At 33.8% G+C, this 19,147-nt stretch overlaps 1 protein-coding gene across 1 annotated transcript in view; it reads right to left on the minus strand.

The window, feature by feature from the left end:
* LOC118184421 (forkhead box protein O4-like) overlaps positions 1-17,803 on the minus strand; it is a 287,339-nt gene extending 269,536 nt beyond the window's left edge. Inside the window, exon 1 of the mRNA XM_085815928.1 lies at positions 16,672-17,803. Coding sequence (XP_085672054.1) covers positions 16,672-17,016 — 345 coding nt within the window. The 5' untranslated portion in view covers positions 17,017-17,803. The remainder of the gene's footprint in view (positions 1-16,671) is intronic.
* Between the last annotated feature and the right edge of the window lie 1,344 nt (positions 17,804-19,147).

Here is a 19,147-nt window from a genome sequence, read left to right on the forward strand (position 1 = left end):
AAGTTTTTATTCTTAGATATTAGTTAAATATAACAATCGCCTTACTTAAAAGTATCCAACGTATTTCTTTATATCTCTTATGTACCTCTTAAATGTTCAAAACAGAAAAATAAAAAATAAACATAAAAAATCGCAATTTAAGAAACCTTAATTAACATAACACTAAATACTAGTTTATCATTCTAACTTGCTAATTATTTAAAAAAAAGGGGTGGTTACAATAATACTGTATTGATAAACGATTTTAATATTTTAATTCTTCATACTAATTTCTTATTCTTTATTATTGAATTTATAATTAAAATGCTAATTTCATTTCTTCATAATTAATTTTCGCTAACGCCTTCCAGACGGTATAGTGGTTACAGGAGCTTGACTGCAATACCGAAGGGCCCGGGTTCGAATCCCGGAGAAGGCATGGAGGTCAAACTGTCTGCCCCTTCATAAGAGGTAACACGCCTATTAGGTGTCTTCACAATAAAATAGCCACTATTTCTTGCATTGGTGGCCAATGCCGTAATAGGCAAGTGCCTGCCATTGGCGAGGGGGGGGGAATCTCTAACGTGAAATAAAAAATATAATGGGTAAAGAAGTACTTGGACAGACTGATAATCATTTCTTCAACAGAAACTTATACATCAAATACATTTTTTAAATTTAACACTGTTTGCGGATTGGTTATTTATGACGGCAGAGCACGGCGAGAGTTTGTATGCCTTAGGGCAGATGATTTCGTGAAGGAATTTTTAAAGGAAACTGGTTCGTTTTCACGACACAAGCGGAGAAAACCTCGAATAAACCCAGATTTCATCAGCTTGTTCGCCAGGAAATGAGCCTGGAACAAACTACCCGTGCTCAGTGACTTCAACTACTCGGCCAATTGTTGGCCGCTGTTCGGAATTACGATGGGCGCATAAAAAGTAATGTTGCAAAAATTGTTCCAGTATTGCTTATTTAATAATATATTTTTAAAAGAAATTATAAAATCAGGGAAGTTGCTAATAACACACACTGTTACCAATCATACAATAAAAAAAGGAAAACGCCTCTCCCTCCCCCCTTCTGCAAAATTGATGCGTAGCTGCTTGAATAACAACGAAGTTTACAAAGAATGAGAGAATCGGCGCTGGAGTAAACGGTTAAAAATATCAGCTACGCACTAATTACGAGAAAAGAAACAAAGAAAAATACGGTTGTGCAAACCGTTACGTGACATGGGGGGGGGAGAACTCAGCCATGAGGAGGGGAAATGCAAGGGGAAAGCAAATAAATAAGATATCGCAGTTGAGTTTCTTTTTTTTTTCCCCTCCACCATCGAATGTCCTTGACTGAACACCTACCCTGTTTATAGTACGACATATCGTGTGTGTACAAAAATTTCGCGGTAAAAATTCTAAGAATGATTTCTAAATAGGAAAATTCTGTTAACATACATATATATATATATTTATATATATGTGCGTGTACTTTTCTTTTAGATGTTTTTCAACCAATCAATACTTTCTAGAGTTTCTTATGAGATATTCCCCTACGCAGTTTTCAAACAAGATGAATATCAGAAAACCACAAATTTCGTAATGCTAGACATTGCCTCATTAAAAATGTCACAAACGGCACTATTATTATTCAAACTTCAATTTTCTTCGGGAAAAATATAAATACGACGTATGAGCTCAGAATTCTAGACGATGTTCCCATCAGAATGACTCATGATTCGTTTACAAATCCACGCTGTTACCTAAGTAACAATCTCTTCCTTTAACAAGCATAACTATATCTGAATATCTATGTAATAATTACGTAGGATTTATATTCAGTTATCACGACTTAATTTTCCATAAGCCACAGTGCGCTGTGACTTTTTAGTTATTCACATACATTTACTTTAAGCAACTATAGGAATTTTCTGCGTAACAACTGTTTTCATTTTGGAAAAAAAAAATCCGCTACTGAATTTAAAAAAAAAAAAAAAAAAAAAAAAAAAAATGCTTATCCATAGGATCTTTCATAATACTCTGTTTAAGTGTAACAAAATGAGGCATTAAAAGTAAATGTAGTTTTACTTACGTTCAACAATTTTCACCACCGTTAAACCATTACTGGTATAATTTAATCAACATTAAAAGTTTTTAACACCATACTGCGACAATTCTATTAACTGCCTGTTTTCTATAGTTTATACAAAAGATATTAATAATAATAAAATTCGGTAACAATGTACATATTTAAGACGCCTTTCTCACTTCTATATATTTCTTCCACTTCAATCAATGTTATTTAAAAGTTGTTTTTATAGACAATCGTTAACACTATTAAAAAAAAAAAAATCTGAAGGATTTCAGATTTTAAATTACGTCCAAAGGGGCGTTTTTTTTTTTTTTTTTTTTTCCATTTTGTGTGTTCCCTTTATTTATTAAATATCACGTTCTTTCCACTTTTTTGTGGCATTTTTGTGCAACCATAACATTCAGTTCAACAACAATATCGCAAAATAATTTTTAAATAAATAAAAAATAATTTTTAATAAAAAAGCTACAAATTTTTACAAAATAAAAAAGCTACAAATTTTTACAAAATAAAAAAGCTACAAATTTTTACAAAATAAATCTTTTCATCTCATTACCGAAACCCTTTGGTTATACGTTAAAACTCTACATGAAATTTTCTGCCGTAATATGAAATTATTCCAGATGAATATTTTTCCATATCGTACGCAGAACATTCGTTTAACATGTTAGATCTATATACATAATTGCTTCTTCACGACTCATCTTTCTGCACAATTTTTAAAATGTAGGAACATTTCCTTCTTCATTTTAGCTGTCTTCAATTTTATCTCAGATCTTCCTATGTATAAGTTAACGCAGTGCATAGCGCATAGTGCAGAAAACATTCATATCAGCAGTTCGAATCCATCTAATGGCATTTTTATATTTTCAATCTCCCGCTCATAAAAGGTCATTTCTGCATCATCCAGCTTTTATCATGCATCATTCATCTATATTTTCTTCTGCATTTCTTTCTAAAATTAATTTTTAAAAGAGTCGAAATCTGTGAAAGTTCTGACGCAAAACACGAGCTTCACTCAGTATACTGATTCAGTCAAGTCTCTCAGCTTTACTCCTACATCCTATAGATCTGAGATTTATTCGTGAGCATGTACGTAATTGTATTTAGAAGTACCTTATTTTATTTTTTACTACTATTCTACAACAGTGTTTAATTTATTCCACACCTTGAAGTAGCTAGTGTAAATTCCAGTATTGACAACTAATTAAAATTGAATGTCCAAAAAATGAAATTAATTTAAAAAGAGGAACTTTTGTGATAACAGAAAATATGGGGTGAGCTATCAAATAAAAATACAGTAGGAAATAAATGTGAAATAGCGGCAAGTTAATTGATTATTGCGTGTTACAGAAACCTAAGGCAGAGCACTCGGACAACATAATTTTTAAAACGATGCGATATAGTTTACAGTAGCAATGAGGATGCAGTTTTCATATAATGTGATAACATCTCGTACTGATACGCGACTACTCGAACAGTGATAACAATTACACATCCACGACGACAAACGACATACCACGTGCTGCTTCTGCGCCACAAGCACATACATTGCATACTCACTGCTGCTTTGGTATACTTTATTATTCTTGTGGAGATATTTTGCATCCAAAGCCTAGTCCTTGTTAAAATATATCATACATGTTTATTTTATCTTCCAGACCAAGCCAAAACCACGAATCTGCAAATTCACTGTTTCACGAAAAGCGCTTTTAAAGGCATTAACTGTGTTACGTGTTAGCTTTTAAGAATACCTGAACAGTGGTCATTACATATTAATTCTCAAATATTTCATACTCGTCTTTTAGAATTACGTAAAACATCGAAAAATAACACAGACAATAAATGTAAGCCAAATAAAAAGTAGTAACTCAATAAACAAAAAATTTTGCTTATGGTAAGTTTCGTTATTTCAATAATTCGCTTTGCTAAAAAATTTAGTGTTAACTGCTTAAATTTAAAAATACACAAAAAGCTTACAAACGCATTATAATTACTTTCCCCCTCGATCTGTGTTTAATTTCGGCCTAACTTTTGAATGAACTAAGACAAGCAACAGAATGAAATTCTAAGAAAATATTTCTCTACAGATTGTCAATTCATTTTAAAATTTTTTACGTAAGAAAAGTTTATACCCTAGAATCTCCATTTTTTATGTCATGTTACATTTTTCACTAAATGACCGCCTATTCGAATCATTCCTACGGCGAAGATTATACTGAGAATTAATTACCGTTCAATGACATAAGCTATTTATTTTCCATATTACAACAATAACCTGCTCGTACTGACCTATTTAAACACTGTATATCCAAAGTATTCTTATATACCTATTTATAAAATATCTAAATAATATTTTAAAACTATAACTGTATTTTAAAAAAATTTTGACAGTTTAATTTATCTAATCATTTTAATAAAATTGTCCAATATGATTTAAAAGGAATGACCTCATTTCAAAACCAAATCTCTATTTTGTAATTTACGTATGGAAAGGAACAAGTAATACATGAAAAGAAACGGGAACTGTATAAATTTTAGCCAGAAAAGTTTTACACGACTTCTGTTAGTTACGCAAACAACAGGACATGCGCACTACTGCCTTATTTGCTCCACCGCATCCTTTGTTTATCTATTGTCTCCGCAGCAATAGAAGTGGCAGTATTGTGATCATTGGTGAACAGTTTTCCCCTCCGAAGAACAGTGTGGCAACGTCAAGTATACCCCAAAAGGAACAAAGCGCATGACGTTTAGGTTTGGTTTATCTGATTATGGTAAAGTTTCCCTAAGGGATACTGGCTCGTATACATGTTACACATGGGGAAAAAGATATAAATTCACAGCAGCAGAAGCACTTTTTTATGATGATATTTTAAAATTCAGAGACTTGCTATTTTATTTGACGTATATCAAATTCACGCATGATGAACATGTACAGCCATGTGAAACTGAATCGATCATTTTGAATCACCACGTACTTGTTACTTCGCTGCCTTATTTCTATAAGCATTTACGTATACAGTCGAAACTTCGTTAACAGACCTTTCACGTTAGCGGCTACTCTCTGATAAAGAAATTAAAGCCTTGCTATTAAAAAAAAAAATCGAAGGAATAAGCGGAATAGGATGGAACTGCCGCCAATGTGGGAAGTTCCGCTTCACATGTAAAAAGGAAAGGATAGGTTTTTAAAAAAATACCGCTTGCAGTAAAGTTATATATATATATATATATATATATAAACTAATGCAAGACGATACGCATAATTCAATGTTAAGGAAACAGCATGCAATAATTGAAATAACCATAATCTAGCATAAACTTGTTCAGATATACCTATCGTTGTCTACGACTATCCTCCTCCTTAGATGTAAAAATATAAATCAATTTCCTTTATCTCCCGTCACGTCTTTCATGACGTTGAGGTGTACAGTCACGGTTGCAGTCGGTTATAAATCAGAATCAGTCGTATACGGATTACAGAATTTATCCCCTACGTCTTCCATTCTACTTCACCAATCTTTTCTAAGCCACAGTGACATTTAGTTGCACTTTCTGGGCAGTCGGAATCGATAAGACACAAACAGGCATAACAGTATATGGCGTAATGCAGGCTATTTTTTAAAGGGCAAAGAAAACGAAGAACTTTCGCCAGACATTCAGCTATTGGTAAATGCATGAATGCAACTGGTGGTGGTTTCCCACCTACGCACACTGAAAGGTTTCGGTGATAGCAAAGAAAATAATTTATTTTGTAAGTAATACTTTTGTAGTAACAATAACAATAAAAATAAGTATTAATTAATTCGATTAAATTTACTGTGCACGTCGTATTGAGAACAATTTTTCAATTAAAAATTATTTTTAACCACATGAAGTTTCTTTTATCTAACAAAACTGAGTTATAATAGCTGATGCGAGCCACCGGTGGTACACGCCGTCCTCAACGTGTTAATCAGCGACTAGTTGGTTGATTAAGACAAAGTTTGCAAAGGGCTATCTACCTAAAAAGAGAGATGCCTTCGTGGAGGGCTTTCTGGGGGGAAATTGGCTGATATTTTATGTTATACCTAGTAAAAGTTACGAAAGTTCCCTAGCAGTTAACCCATCTGCCGGGATTCTGAATCAGCGAATCGACTGTACTACTTACCTAATACCGAAGAAAACGGCACATCTTTCCGATAATAAACAATAGTATATATATTTTGCTTTTCATAAAACATACAAGTAATTTTTTTAAAAAAAAATTAAAGCTAATTTTTTTAAACTTAATTTGACATTAATACACTAACACTTATCTTGTTATCTAGTATCGAGCCTACATATGAAGTTGCTGTTACACGAGCGGCATGTGAGTAAGTCCTCGAATTCAAAGTTTTAGAATCGCTGTGTTACCAACATTGTATACGCCTCTTTCATGATTTTCTAAAGAAAAAGAATTTTTTTTTGCCTTAATTGACACGACTTTCGATCAACAATAAGTTGATGGATTGGTTTAATTAGGTTTATTTAATTACGGCAATGCACACCAGGACTACCTGCCTAAGGGAATGGATGCCTTCGTGGAAGACTTACTAAAAGAAATGGCTTGTATACGGGTTACACATACGGAAAACCACCACGAAAACGCCAATGCAGCCAGTCGGCTCGCGGGATTCGAACCCCGGACCAAACTACCAGACTTAGCGACTTTACCGCGCTCGGCTGCTGGCGGGCATTATGTTATATACTTTTCGTGAATTTAAAGTTGATTTTTTACAGCAGGGAACTTAGGCGCCCTAACTCGAGCGTTGCTTAGAACAGACTACATATCGTTCCCTAAAATACTGAGAATTTTACCGTATCTTATTTTCATTTCTAGAAATAAATATTGAAAAAAAAAATTTTACAAATCCAACTCGAAATTACATAAAAAATCCGGTCTATCACACATAAAATGATTTAAAAGGACATAAATTCACAGAAAAAAGTTAACTCAAAATCGCCCTACTTGGAAACGAGGAGGGGAGAAGCTAATGATATCTTATCGCCATTTCACCTTTGCCCCCAAAAACTCTTATTAGAATCCTCGATTTTTCACGTGTTTCTAGACTTTGCTTTTCGGTAGAGGCGTTTTATTACGTAAAAAGAAGATGATTTTGTTACTATCAAAATACGACAGGAAAGGAAATAATATTCTGTAATAACATTAGCGTAGTAAGCATTTTGTTTTCTGCTATATCACTCTGCCTATCAAACCATCAAAACAAGTTGTAGCTGTTGAGCATAAAATTAAGTTAAAAAGATATACGTTTAACCCTGTCCCTTTCCTTTCCAGACGACTACATCACGCGCGCTTGCAACATAACCTCGTTTGGGCTAAGAAAGTAACACATGAAAAGTTTCTTTTCATTGGCGTTCCCTCAAAGTTGCTGCTGATTATAATAATTTTTGATTACGATAAAAATACAATGCTTATGAGTCGGAAATAAAAAAGAATTCTTTAATTTTGAGAACCCGATAAAAAAATATTCTCAAAATGCAAATTTTTATCTAATGCTATAAGCTCATTCTGGCTAAGATAAGTGTTCCGCAGTAAACAACGCCACCCCCACCCGGCGCACTGTCTAATACTGTAAGTGAAACGAAACACTTGAAAACACTTTAAATGAAAATACTTCATAATATTCCGCAACAAGTTTTATTAATAAATAGTATAATTAGCAAAAGATGTTTATAGTGTCATCAGGCATTTCCTGTACATAATTTCTTGCATTAAAAGTAAGAACATAATAATAATTATAAAATTATGTAGCAATCATGCAGTGACTGTAGATTCAAATAAATGTAATAAACAAATAAATAAATAAATGTAATTCAAATAATGTGATAAACCTTTGTTTCGCAAATGATAAATTTTATCAGTAAAAGTTTTTTTTTCAACGAATGGCAACGGTCCAGCAAAAACTTGTTTCACAATGTTTGTTGGAAAACTATGCCAGTGTTATCACCACTTCTCAATAAGAATTTGTGTGCTTCCTTCAATATCCAGGCATTGGACCACCGTCTTAAATTACAGCTGGCAACTACTATAATGTGATAGTTAAGTGATGTCTGGATTTGTAAATTTGCACCAACTTAACGTAGCCTATGAAAACGAAGTTTTCGAAGTATGAGTTAGACAAAATAGCTTCACACAAAGTATCTAAAGAGAATTAATTTTTCAAAGGGGGCTCAAGAGGAAAGAGCTTTTTTATGTGAAATTGCTATGTTTCATACGTTTATAAATTATCTACAATGGTCGGCTAGCCTTGTTTTTCAAGTTTCGCTATTTTAAAATTTTAATTTTTAAATTTCTGATGCAATTTTTTTTTCCCTAGATATAGCTTACCTCTTTTTTTTTCCCCTTTTTTCACTAAGTGAACACTCTAAAATTTGTCTTTTTTCATTTTTCAATATTTCAATATAATTTTATAAGACTACTATTTTTCCTTCAACTTATCAATGCATTCTTGTCTTCACGGTTAGGACATTCAAGGATATTTCCATCGTCACTTGCGAGTTCTGTTTTACATCTGATTTATTACTGATATCTTCATTTTCGAAATCGGCCTCAAGATGAATTTTATTGGGATTTAATTCGTACTCTGCATATTGTTTTCTTTTCTCTTCTCACTGACTTCTTTGTGCTACTTTTTTTCTACTCTGGATAGTAAATTCACTTTCGGCAAAGCATTGGTTTCCAATAACTTCTTTTGCGGCAATCAAGCAAATAATTTTTTATGCCACAGAAAATGTTCGCTGCAAATTCTTGTGTTGTCTGATGTATCCATTTTTTCGTCAAAAAACAAACTTTCCTTTTAAAGTAACAGAAAAGTCTCTCCTTCCCCCTCTCTCTACTAAGATCGCATCGATGAGGGGTCACTCAAAAGAATGACCTTCCTTTTAACCCTTATACCCACAGTTCCAGGCGATTATGGCTTTTTGCGTAGGTAAGCAACGTTACGAACGTAGATATTGGTAACGCTCAACATCGTTAACTTTAACTGATTTAATCGACTAAACGGTTAATATAAAATTCTGATATTACTATTTAAGCATAGCAAAACATGCCTGGGCTATGCGCCTCAGGAAAGTGATACCTTCATAGAGGATTCTCTGACAGGAATTGTCTCGCACTAAACTTCTGCAAAATTAACTATTTGTTAAAATCCTTTCATATAAATAACAACTCTAGAGACGACAGCATTACATTAAGAACGACAAAAACAATTTTTAATTTGATTTCCTTTTACTAGTTCTCGAAAACATATTGCGATGGCACAGTCAACACGGAACTCGGAAAGGGGGGCAAAGACGGGGCAGCGAAGGGAAAAAACTGCATACTAGGGAACGAAAGCGACATAATATCGTATTATCTACCAGTAAACATTCATTTTAGATTCAATGAGATAATTTAGTTATTGGGAAGACTCTTCCCCCTCCCTTACAAAAGGGTAAACTGATCGGATAGAAGGGGCAGAAAGGACAAATGGCAGTTTTTACGAACGCAATTTCAAGTATAGGTTATGTTATGCCGCGTATTTTAAAAAGTCAAAAGAAACAGGTTTGTCAAGGTCACAACATCATGTGTGCCCACTTTGCTATTAATCACATTCGTGTAGGAAAAGGTTACCCTCTCCCTTTAAACAGACGGCCATTAAATACGCATCCAATAAGGAAAACCGCAATATCGCACAAAATTTTACCTAATGACAGTCACATCATACCGAGAAATGGACACAGATATGTAATCCAGATTATTCACAGGAATTTCAAGAAAACTCATCTGGCTTTATTATTTTTTCATACTCGGTGATAACTTTTAGGTATTCGTGTACTCCGAAGGATTTTGCTTTTAGAAGTCCTCACTTTATGATTCTTCGTTTTTTAAAACAGACTTATCAGTATTATATTTTCGCTAATCAAGAGAAATCCCAAGATCATTCTTGCTTTTACCGGGAAGGGAACTATGTTTATATAGGGGAGGATGAAAAAGCAAATATAACATTCACTATTTAAAAAGGAATATGTAAACTTACGGAGCATTAGGATACTCTAATTTTCACAAACAAAAGAGTAAATCCAAGCAAAATTAATATAGTACTTCGGAAATTCAAGCCCTTCCACATCTACCACAGTTGACGGTGCATCGAATTTTGATTAGATCTTCGAATAATGAAGGTGTACATTAAGGCCACCATGATAGGGTAAGACGACTGTCATCTTGCTTACATCTCCTACTGATCCAAACTCCGACATACTACGCTTTAATACACGTCAGAGCTAAAACTCAAAGATAGTGAGTGGCCGAAATCATATGACCAAATAATACTTGCGCGATCAGAACCGATTTCTACACGAAAGAGCCTATGCAAAGCAAATTTTTACATTTTTTTAGTCCAAAGGGATTTGAATCCCGAAGGACTATTAGTTTCGTTTTGGCATTTTGCGTCGGACGGATAAATGTCGGTTCACTTTTCAAACTGTTGCCATAAAATGTTAGAGTCATGCATTATATTTGAAGAAATTAAATAATGAAAATCTGCGTAAATGTATGTATATTTCTCACATTGTCATAAAACAACGGTACATAGAGTCATCGAATTTTGAATAACGTAATCCTCCAACGAATATGAGCATGTGGAAGACCAAATTTGAAATTTGAAATTTGTTTTATGATCGATTTCCTATTTTTTAAAACTTGACGAATTTTTGATTAACAAACTCAAGGATTTCAAAGCGAGCAATGGCAACGTTGTGCAGAAAAAACATTTTTATCTCCAGCGCGTGAGTCTCTGTATCGGAAATTCTAAAGATATGCTCGTTTTAAAACTATTTTGCGATATTGCTGTTGCACTGGATCTTATGGTTTAAGTGCGAGGAACATGATATTTAATAAAGAAAGGTAACACACAAAATGTTAAAAAACGCCACTTTGGACGTAATTTAAAATCTGAAACATTTCAGATTTTTTTTTTTTTTTTTTTTTTAAGAACACAAAGAAATTGGGCATCAGAGTTCGGTCAAGACGTTTATACATCTTGAAGAATAATTCATTAAACTGTGTGAAAACCCACTAAATTCCCGTGTGTTTCCCATGAACACTTCAAACGACCATTTTTCTATTTGGCTAAAATCCATAATGAAGGTTTTGGCAGTTAGGTTATTTGAATATGACAAAACATACTAGGGCTATATGCCTGCTGAGAGGGCTGTCTTCGTAAAGCCTTTTATAAGGCAAACTGACTCATACAGGAACTGTTAAGTACACAGCTCTGATTTCCATTTACAGAGAAAAACGATTAAGATATCAATTAACAAAAAATAGTTAATCTGAGAGTCAAACAGTTCGAAAATTATAATTCGAATGCCGATATTAAATTCCAATTAAAGCAACAGACAAGAATACTTTTTTTCAAGTACTCCTTTCCTATACACGCGTTCAAATAAAAGTCTTTAATAGAACCGCAGCTACTTCTTCAGCAACGACTCTTTCGACACTTGACAACTTGTTTCGGTGAGATGCAGATTTGCGAAAGCTTTGACTTGTTGAACGTGCTTTAATGAAAAGGAGTGTTTATAGCTTCTATGTTTATTTCCGTTATCATGAGAAAGATTTAAAATGCTTCGCATTAAGCTTATTCGAATTCAGAAAGCATAGCATTATACTTTGCGGAATATGACCTTGCTGCTACATTTCAAGAGTATTCGTTAAAAAAAAAAAAAATGTTTAAAATGTATCAGTTTTTGAGACTATTTCTTCACGTTTTTTATTAATTTATTATGTAAATTTTGTTCAGATCACTGCCGACGTGCTTTAATTATACATTAAAATCAGTTACTATAATAGTGTTAAGACTGATTAGACGCAGCATAGTAAGTAGAAAGCAGCTCTCAGAACTGGAGAAAGAAAAATTTATTACATTTGAAGAATGAAGGTTTTTGGAAAGGTGGGTAACCAAGAAATCAAAAATAAAAGTTAAAACAAGAAGGTTACAAACAAAATACGAAGACAAAGCCAGAATGTCGTCTTTCGACAGAGTAAATTCATAATGCCAGAAGTTCTAGAAATAATTTCTGACTGCTTGATATTCCAAGAAGGAGAGATACATCTAAATCAAAGGATGGTAGAATTTTAGCTATTTTAGTTTCATGTTCTCATTTTACCTATATGAAATTCTATGCTCATATTGATACTTCACGCAAACATTTGAAAACAGCTAACGGTAAAATGTCGCAGATTGGTTTCTGGACGCATGTCATTGTCTGTGTCGAAAAAGCTATGCAATTTTACTGCCAAAATGTCGGTAATAGTACTGCACAACCTCAAAAAAGCAAATCCTAAACAACAACATTGAGATGACTCAACGAAGCTCACAGGGTAGCTTCTCTTGGCCAGGAAGAGCTCCAACTGCAATGATTCAAATGGGCACTCAACATTTACTATTTTAAAGAAGTATTTGTTAACCGCAGTACAGGATCATAACAACATAAGAAAATATATTATGAAAAGCAGTACATCCTCGAATATTCGTATTACTCAGGAATTTGTTAAAGTTTCTTTGCACAGAAATCGGACAAGTATTATGCGCTAGAACTCTTCGTAATTTTCTGATCACTCTCTGTAAAATACTCCATCATTTACTTCTTGAATTTCTTTATACGTACTTTTAAATCATTTTTCTTACATTCACTTCTCATTGAGCTTCGGGTACTCTTTCATTCCAAAATTTCTTTCTTTATTCCATCATTCAGTGAGAACCAAAAACGTGACGGATGCAATATACTTAAATATGGGTCTTATATGGAAAATAAATGCACTTTTAAATAATAAGAACTGCGACTTTGTTCCGTATACTGGTTAACAGAGCCGACTGCCCCAACAAACTTGGGTTCGAATCCCCGAATCCCGAGAAAATACGGATGCACGTAACTGTTTCCTCACCTCCTCTGGTGCAAAAAAAAGGCCAAATGACCACTGGTTTGATAATTCCCTGTAAATGTTTAACGAACAAGTGTCCGTTCATTGGGTTTTAAAAGGGTACTGAAAATTGACTAATTAATCATTTCAAATTAAAGCAGCGTTGGGTTTATTCATGTGTGAAAATTAACAGTTACCAATATTATAATTTTTAATTAGTTTTGCCTGAAAAATATAATTTAATTTTGATATAAAATATTTTACTCTTAATTAAAATAATGCTTAAAATAAATACTTTGCTTGGATTCTTTTTAACCATGAAAAATACCTCAACCTATCTTGGGTTCACTCATGGAAGACAGAAGTTCCGCTTACGGACTGGCCTTAATATAATATCTAAAGCAGCTTTATTGGGGGAAGGGATTCTGCTAGATAGATCCTCAAGGTCTTCAGTATCCAAGTCTCACTCACGGCCTCAAATTTCAAAGCCGCACCCAAATCTTTCAATAATCCAACAATTTAATCCCCTCATTTCAATATTTAAAACTTATTATTGCGTAAATTGTTGACATATATATTTAATGTTAGTAGAAAATTTAATAATTGTTGAAAAACTATTTCTTTATGTATCTAAAAATATAAAATGTAGTCTCAAAAAAAGGAAAACAAGCGTCAGAAAGAAGTCGGATGCTCTGTTCTCCGCCCATACCGTCTTAATCAATCCTTGAATAACTCCGGATATAAAACCCTTGGGAAATTAGAGACCTCGGGTTAATACTATACCACCACCAAAGAATTTTCCACGAAGGGAAGAGCCTTCTTAACTATGTTCTAAATTATTTAAATTTATGCTTATAATAATTTAACAAATTTTTAGGGAAAAAGGGAGTTTCGACAAACATTACCGGCATACATTTACTGAGAAAAAATCTGACAAGTGGGTCTATATAAAAACTGGTATGACTGTTTTATGTAGTATTTATTATTATCATAGTTCTAAAAAAAAACTTTTGCCTAATTTGTCGAATAAATGCAGAAGACTATGTTTCCCCCAATTTCCTGATTTAGCCAAAATATTACTCATGCTTCATTATGAAGTCGCCGATTTTCCTAAAATGTTGCTTAACTTTTTACCTTTCTCAACTTCTCTAATGATATATTTATTAATCATTACATCAAGGGTAGTTAACCTTTTTATACCTATCGTCCACTTTGCACGCAGTAAAATTTCTATATCGCACAACAACTTAATATTACGGCAACTGCAAAGAAGTTTTTAAGTGGAGATTTACTAAAAAATATAGAGTTAAATTTATGCATTTATTTAAACTATAATTTACAATATTGAACTTTTAATATACGGAAAGTTCATTAACAAACAACAAAGCCGTATATATATAAGGAAACAAGAGAGCACTGTTCGCAAGAACTGTTCAAGTAGAGAACTAACTTTAAGTGGGGGGGGGGGGTGTATATATCAACACGTCTACGCATGTCTCGGTCTTCCTTGATCATTATCGGACAAAAAACTCCACCGCTCACCGAGAGATGTTAAACAATCCACTAGTGGGTAAAAGGGGCCAGGTTGACTATCTCTGCATTACATTTATCATTAGATACACAAGCTTACGCGGCCAAATAACACTGCTGAATACTGATATTTCGGGGTTCGAACCCAGCGAACAAGCTGGCTGTACAGGCGCTATCGTGATATTCCGTATGTGGAACGTAAGTACGAGCCAGTTTTCCTTTGAAAATCCTCCATGAAGCCTCCCTTCCCCTTAGGTAAACAGACCCTTGCGCTTGTGCCATATTCATCTAAACAGCTTACGTTCTGCTGTTTTCTTAGACGTATGATCTCAAAAGATGACATCCGCTACAATTATTTTTAACGATTATTCCGAAATTGTAAAATATACACAATTTTTTGCTCTTTGCTAAATAGAAATAAATTGCTATTAGACGCAAGAACATTTCACCCTGACAAGAAATCTTAAGCTTTTAAAATAATTTTTAAACAACAACACAAAATAAATAAAAAATAAATAAATAAATAAAATTCGGCAATATAATTTATTCTCGCAAAAATATAAGAAAAAAATTACTTTTTGATTAAAAACACCATGAAGTTTGAGTTATTAGAAGTATCTTTTTTTTTTTAATACCTGATTGTAAAATTAAATTTAAAATATAAATAGGACGTTACTTCTGCGGAAAATTAACAGGTGTGTTTAATTTTAAAAAAATATTATTTGTTCTTACTAGAGTAGTTTGAAAAAATCGACAGATATGCTTTGAAAATGAATGCAGCATCACCAATTTTTAAAAATGAATGCAACATCACCAATTTTTAAAAGAACAGTTAACGATTTTTTTTTTTACGAAAACTATATTTAAAAAAAATGTTTAAAATGGATTGGCAGGGAATTTTATCCGCAAAGAAAATTCTCTTATTCAAATTACGGTAACAGACACATTTCCAGCTCCGCAAAATGAAAAACAATACAGGAAACTACTGCATACATTAAATATTTCAATGCATAAGGAAATGTTCAAACGCATTTAAAATCAAGGAACTGATTAACAGCTTTGGCAGTGACGTTACAGTAATTCTAGAGAAAGTGGTATTCACATTGTTTTGAAAAACAGTTATACATCCACTTAAAAGAGAATGAAAATTAATACAGTACTTTCTTTGCATTTAGTAATACCCTTTTTCTTTCAACAGCAGAAACTGAACAAAATCATTTAAATCGCGTACAGAAAAATAGCAGAAAATTCGATTTACTGACACTCATTTTTAACATATTTCGCCTTTGCGAAACATTTATTTCGACTTATCGAAATTCTGCCACTTTATTTTGCAGTAAATACACTTTCAACACTAACGCTCTCATGGGTTTCTTTAACATATGCAATGGTATCATTAACGCCACTCCCCAATACTTGAATAAATCGGAGTACACAGATGGGAATGGACGCTTGGAAAAGTATCTAAAACGTTTAAGCATTTACAAAGCCCTTATATTTTTGGCTTCGGAGTGGTATTTTCTAATTCTTCCGCAATTCAAACGAACGCATAAAATTTAGCATTTAATCGTTCACATTTAATGCAATAAGAGATCCACAAAAATGGTCCTCTCACTGTCTGCTACGTTACAAGTATTTACTGAAAATTCAATAAAGAATTATTCATTGGTTACACTATTCCCATCTGAAAATCATACTCTTCTTATATGCAAAGCTTTTTAAAACATTTAAAATACGCACATTAAAATAATTTATTACTTGTCTTTTATATTAAAGGAATATATACATACTTAATTTTTTTATTAAAATACGGCGTTTAAACTCTTCAAGTGTCTTTGATGGAGAATTCTTGCAATATAGCAAGCTCCAGCGTGGTTATCACGACAGTTGAATAATCGGAGAAATATGTTTTTAGTTTTCAAAAAGGCATATTTCTTAGCTATTTAGCTTCAAGAATAATATCCCGTCATGTCTAATCATGATTTGGACGTTATAAAATTTACGAGAAGGATAAAAGATCATAATGCACACATATATATATATAAATAAATACGAATAGAGAATATTTCTTAAATATACATTGAAAGCTTTCATTATCACAATTTAAAAAAATAAATAAAATAAAAATCACTCACCTTCCAACCCGCTGAGCTGTTGCTGTCGCCCTTATCTTTGAAATAGGCGACATTCTGTACCATCCACTCATAAATCTGGGCCAGAGTTAACCTCTTCTCTGGCGCACTCTGTATGGCTTGCGTAATGAGGTCCGCATAGGACATATTGCCCCATGCATTTCGCCGCGACGAGTTCTTTTTGGGGGCCTGGTCGAGCCCTGTCATGTGACCCTGCATGTGGGCCGGCAGCACTCCTTTATCGTCCCCATCTGGCTCCACAAAATTGTCCGGCCTCGGCAAGGGCCATGTGTTCGACCGGGCCCTCGTCTGAGGCTCAAAGTTCGGGTCAATCTCCAGAGGGTCCATACTGGACAATCCCGCGTGGTAATCCACTTTTGTATGTTGATAGTCAAGACACAAAAAAGAATCTATGTTTATAAATTAAATTAGCATCACCCTAGGGATGAATGGTTCAAGTTAGTTAATGCGTAGCACCAATTACTTGTTTAACAATACATTGTAAATATATGCACAACATTATAAATTCTCAGTGAGCAGTCAGAATGAGTAGAACTAATCCACTAATGTTCTTTACTGATTCTGGTTTCTTTTTACAGTTATAAAATATATATTATATACCTTGGATTATTGAGCAAAAAATATGCCACACAAGACTAGAAATTTGGAACGTTATTTAGGTTTCCTTCTTGGCAATCGTTCGCTATTATGTCATCGATATTTCAAATATAAAATCCATCAATATATATGTAAACATTCTTCACATGGTTTCATTTTGCGGCTTTAATCGAAAGGGGTATCGTAAACGATAGCCGCATGTATTCTCCAACATACACAGAACTGCAACACGAAGCAGCTACAAATGTACGACGCACTTCCAAGGTTATACTCATTAACGAAACGATGTAGGAAAAAAAAAAATATTCGGAGCCAAAAGGAATGAAACCCGGCGCAAATATTCAGGATCCTCCCCAGTGCAGCCGCAAATCTTTTCGCATCAGATCCATGTCTTTTAAGTTGCCGTACGGTATCCACAGGTGGTCCAAGAACAACACAAAACTCGAATTTGGTGATCGCAAAACCGGAGCAAAGTGTGCGGTGCACCACACTCGCAGCTCACATCTCTAATACTAGTTGAATACAGCAAGTTGCATTGCGCCGCGCTCAGCACGCATTGGGCTGTGACGTTCACATGACGTCATGTTGCCCGTAGCGACGGTTGCACGCTTTTCCAGCGTTTGGCGTCCTTCTGATTTGGACTGAATGATTCAACCGCCATCTATTGCTTCAAAGACGTACTATGTATTCTTGAGCTTTGCTCACGGAATAGGTAGCAATCGTGCGTTAACAACGTAGTTATGAAAATAGGAATAAATTAAATTTATTGGATATTTAGCATTTTGTTTTTATTTAAATGAGTTATGTAGTGTATTAAATTTTTTTTTACCATCAATATATAATAGATCAGTTACGTAATGAATAGAAAAATAAAAACGATTTACGATTCATGTAAGCAAATGATTGCCCGTAATAGAGGAGCCTAATAAACACTTACAGGGAGTTAGAAAATATCTTTCATTAATTGTACTAATGATGTAAATGCTTATGAAAATTATGATAATTCTAAAGATAATATTAATTCTATTAATTCTAAAGATAATATTTATTAACGCATTATTATGGAAGAATATTGTTTCGAAATAGCTGATATTTGTTCATCATGCTATAGCCATAGCTAAAGATGAAAAGAGGTCAAATAAAGGTTAAAATTATTAGAACACATGTATATTGTCTTTAAATCGCCTAATTAATGAACTATTGTAAATATGTACTATTATACGTAAATATAACTATTATAAGCTATAAATTAAAAATTTTATAGCTAAAGAATTGCAACACATCTTAGAAATGACAATTAAAAAATGCAGTAACGCTACGTGGAATCTGAAAAATAAAACGGCTACTTGTATTTTAACAGTGAAATATTAAAATTATTGCATTAGACGATAAAATTGTATCAAATGTATTTAATTGCCCCGCCAGCTGCCGCTGAACACTGGTAGTTCGAGTTCCGGTGAACGGGCTGGCTGCATAGGCATTTTCGAGATTTCGCCATGTGTAACGTTGATACGAGCCAGTTTCCCTTAAAAAGACCTCCACGGGGCATCCCTCCCTTTCCGTGTAGTGCCCAAGGGCGGAGCAGGTAATAAGAAAAAAAAAAAAAAAAAAAGCTTAGAAACTTTGTTTCACAATTTCTTCTTTTATAAATTTGGGTCCACCAGTGGCCGAGCGGTAAAGTAGCTAAACACTGGTAGTTAGGTCTGAGGTTTGAATCCCGCGAACGGGCTGGCTGCATAGGCGCTTTCGTGGCTTTCCGCATGTATAACGTGCATACGAGAAAGTTTTTCTTAGAAAGTCCTCCCCGAGGCAGCTCTTCCCTTAGTCAGATAGCCCTCGAGGCTTCGCCGTAATCACATAA

The sequence above is a fragment of the Stegodyphus dumicola genome, chromosome 4 (assembly GCF_044657685.1).
Source record: "Stegodyphus dumicola isolate Sdum_Otavi_A_Nest chromosome 4, ASM4465768v1".
Lineage (NCBI taxonomy): Eukaryota > Metazoa > Arthropoda > Arachnida > Araneae > Eresidae > Stegodyphus > Stegodyphus dumicola.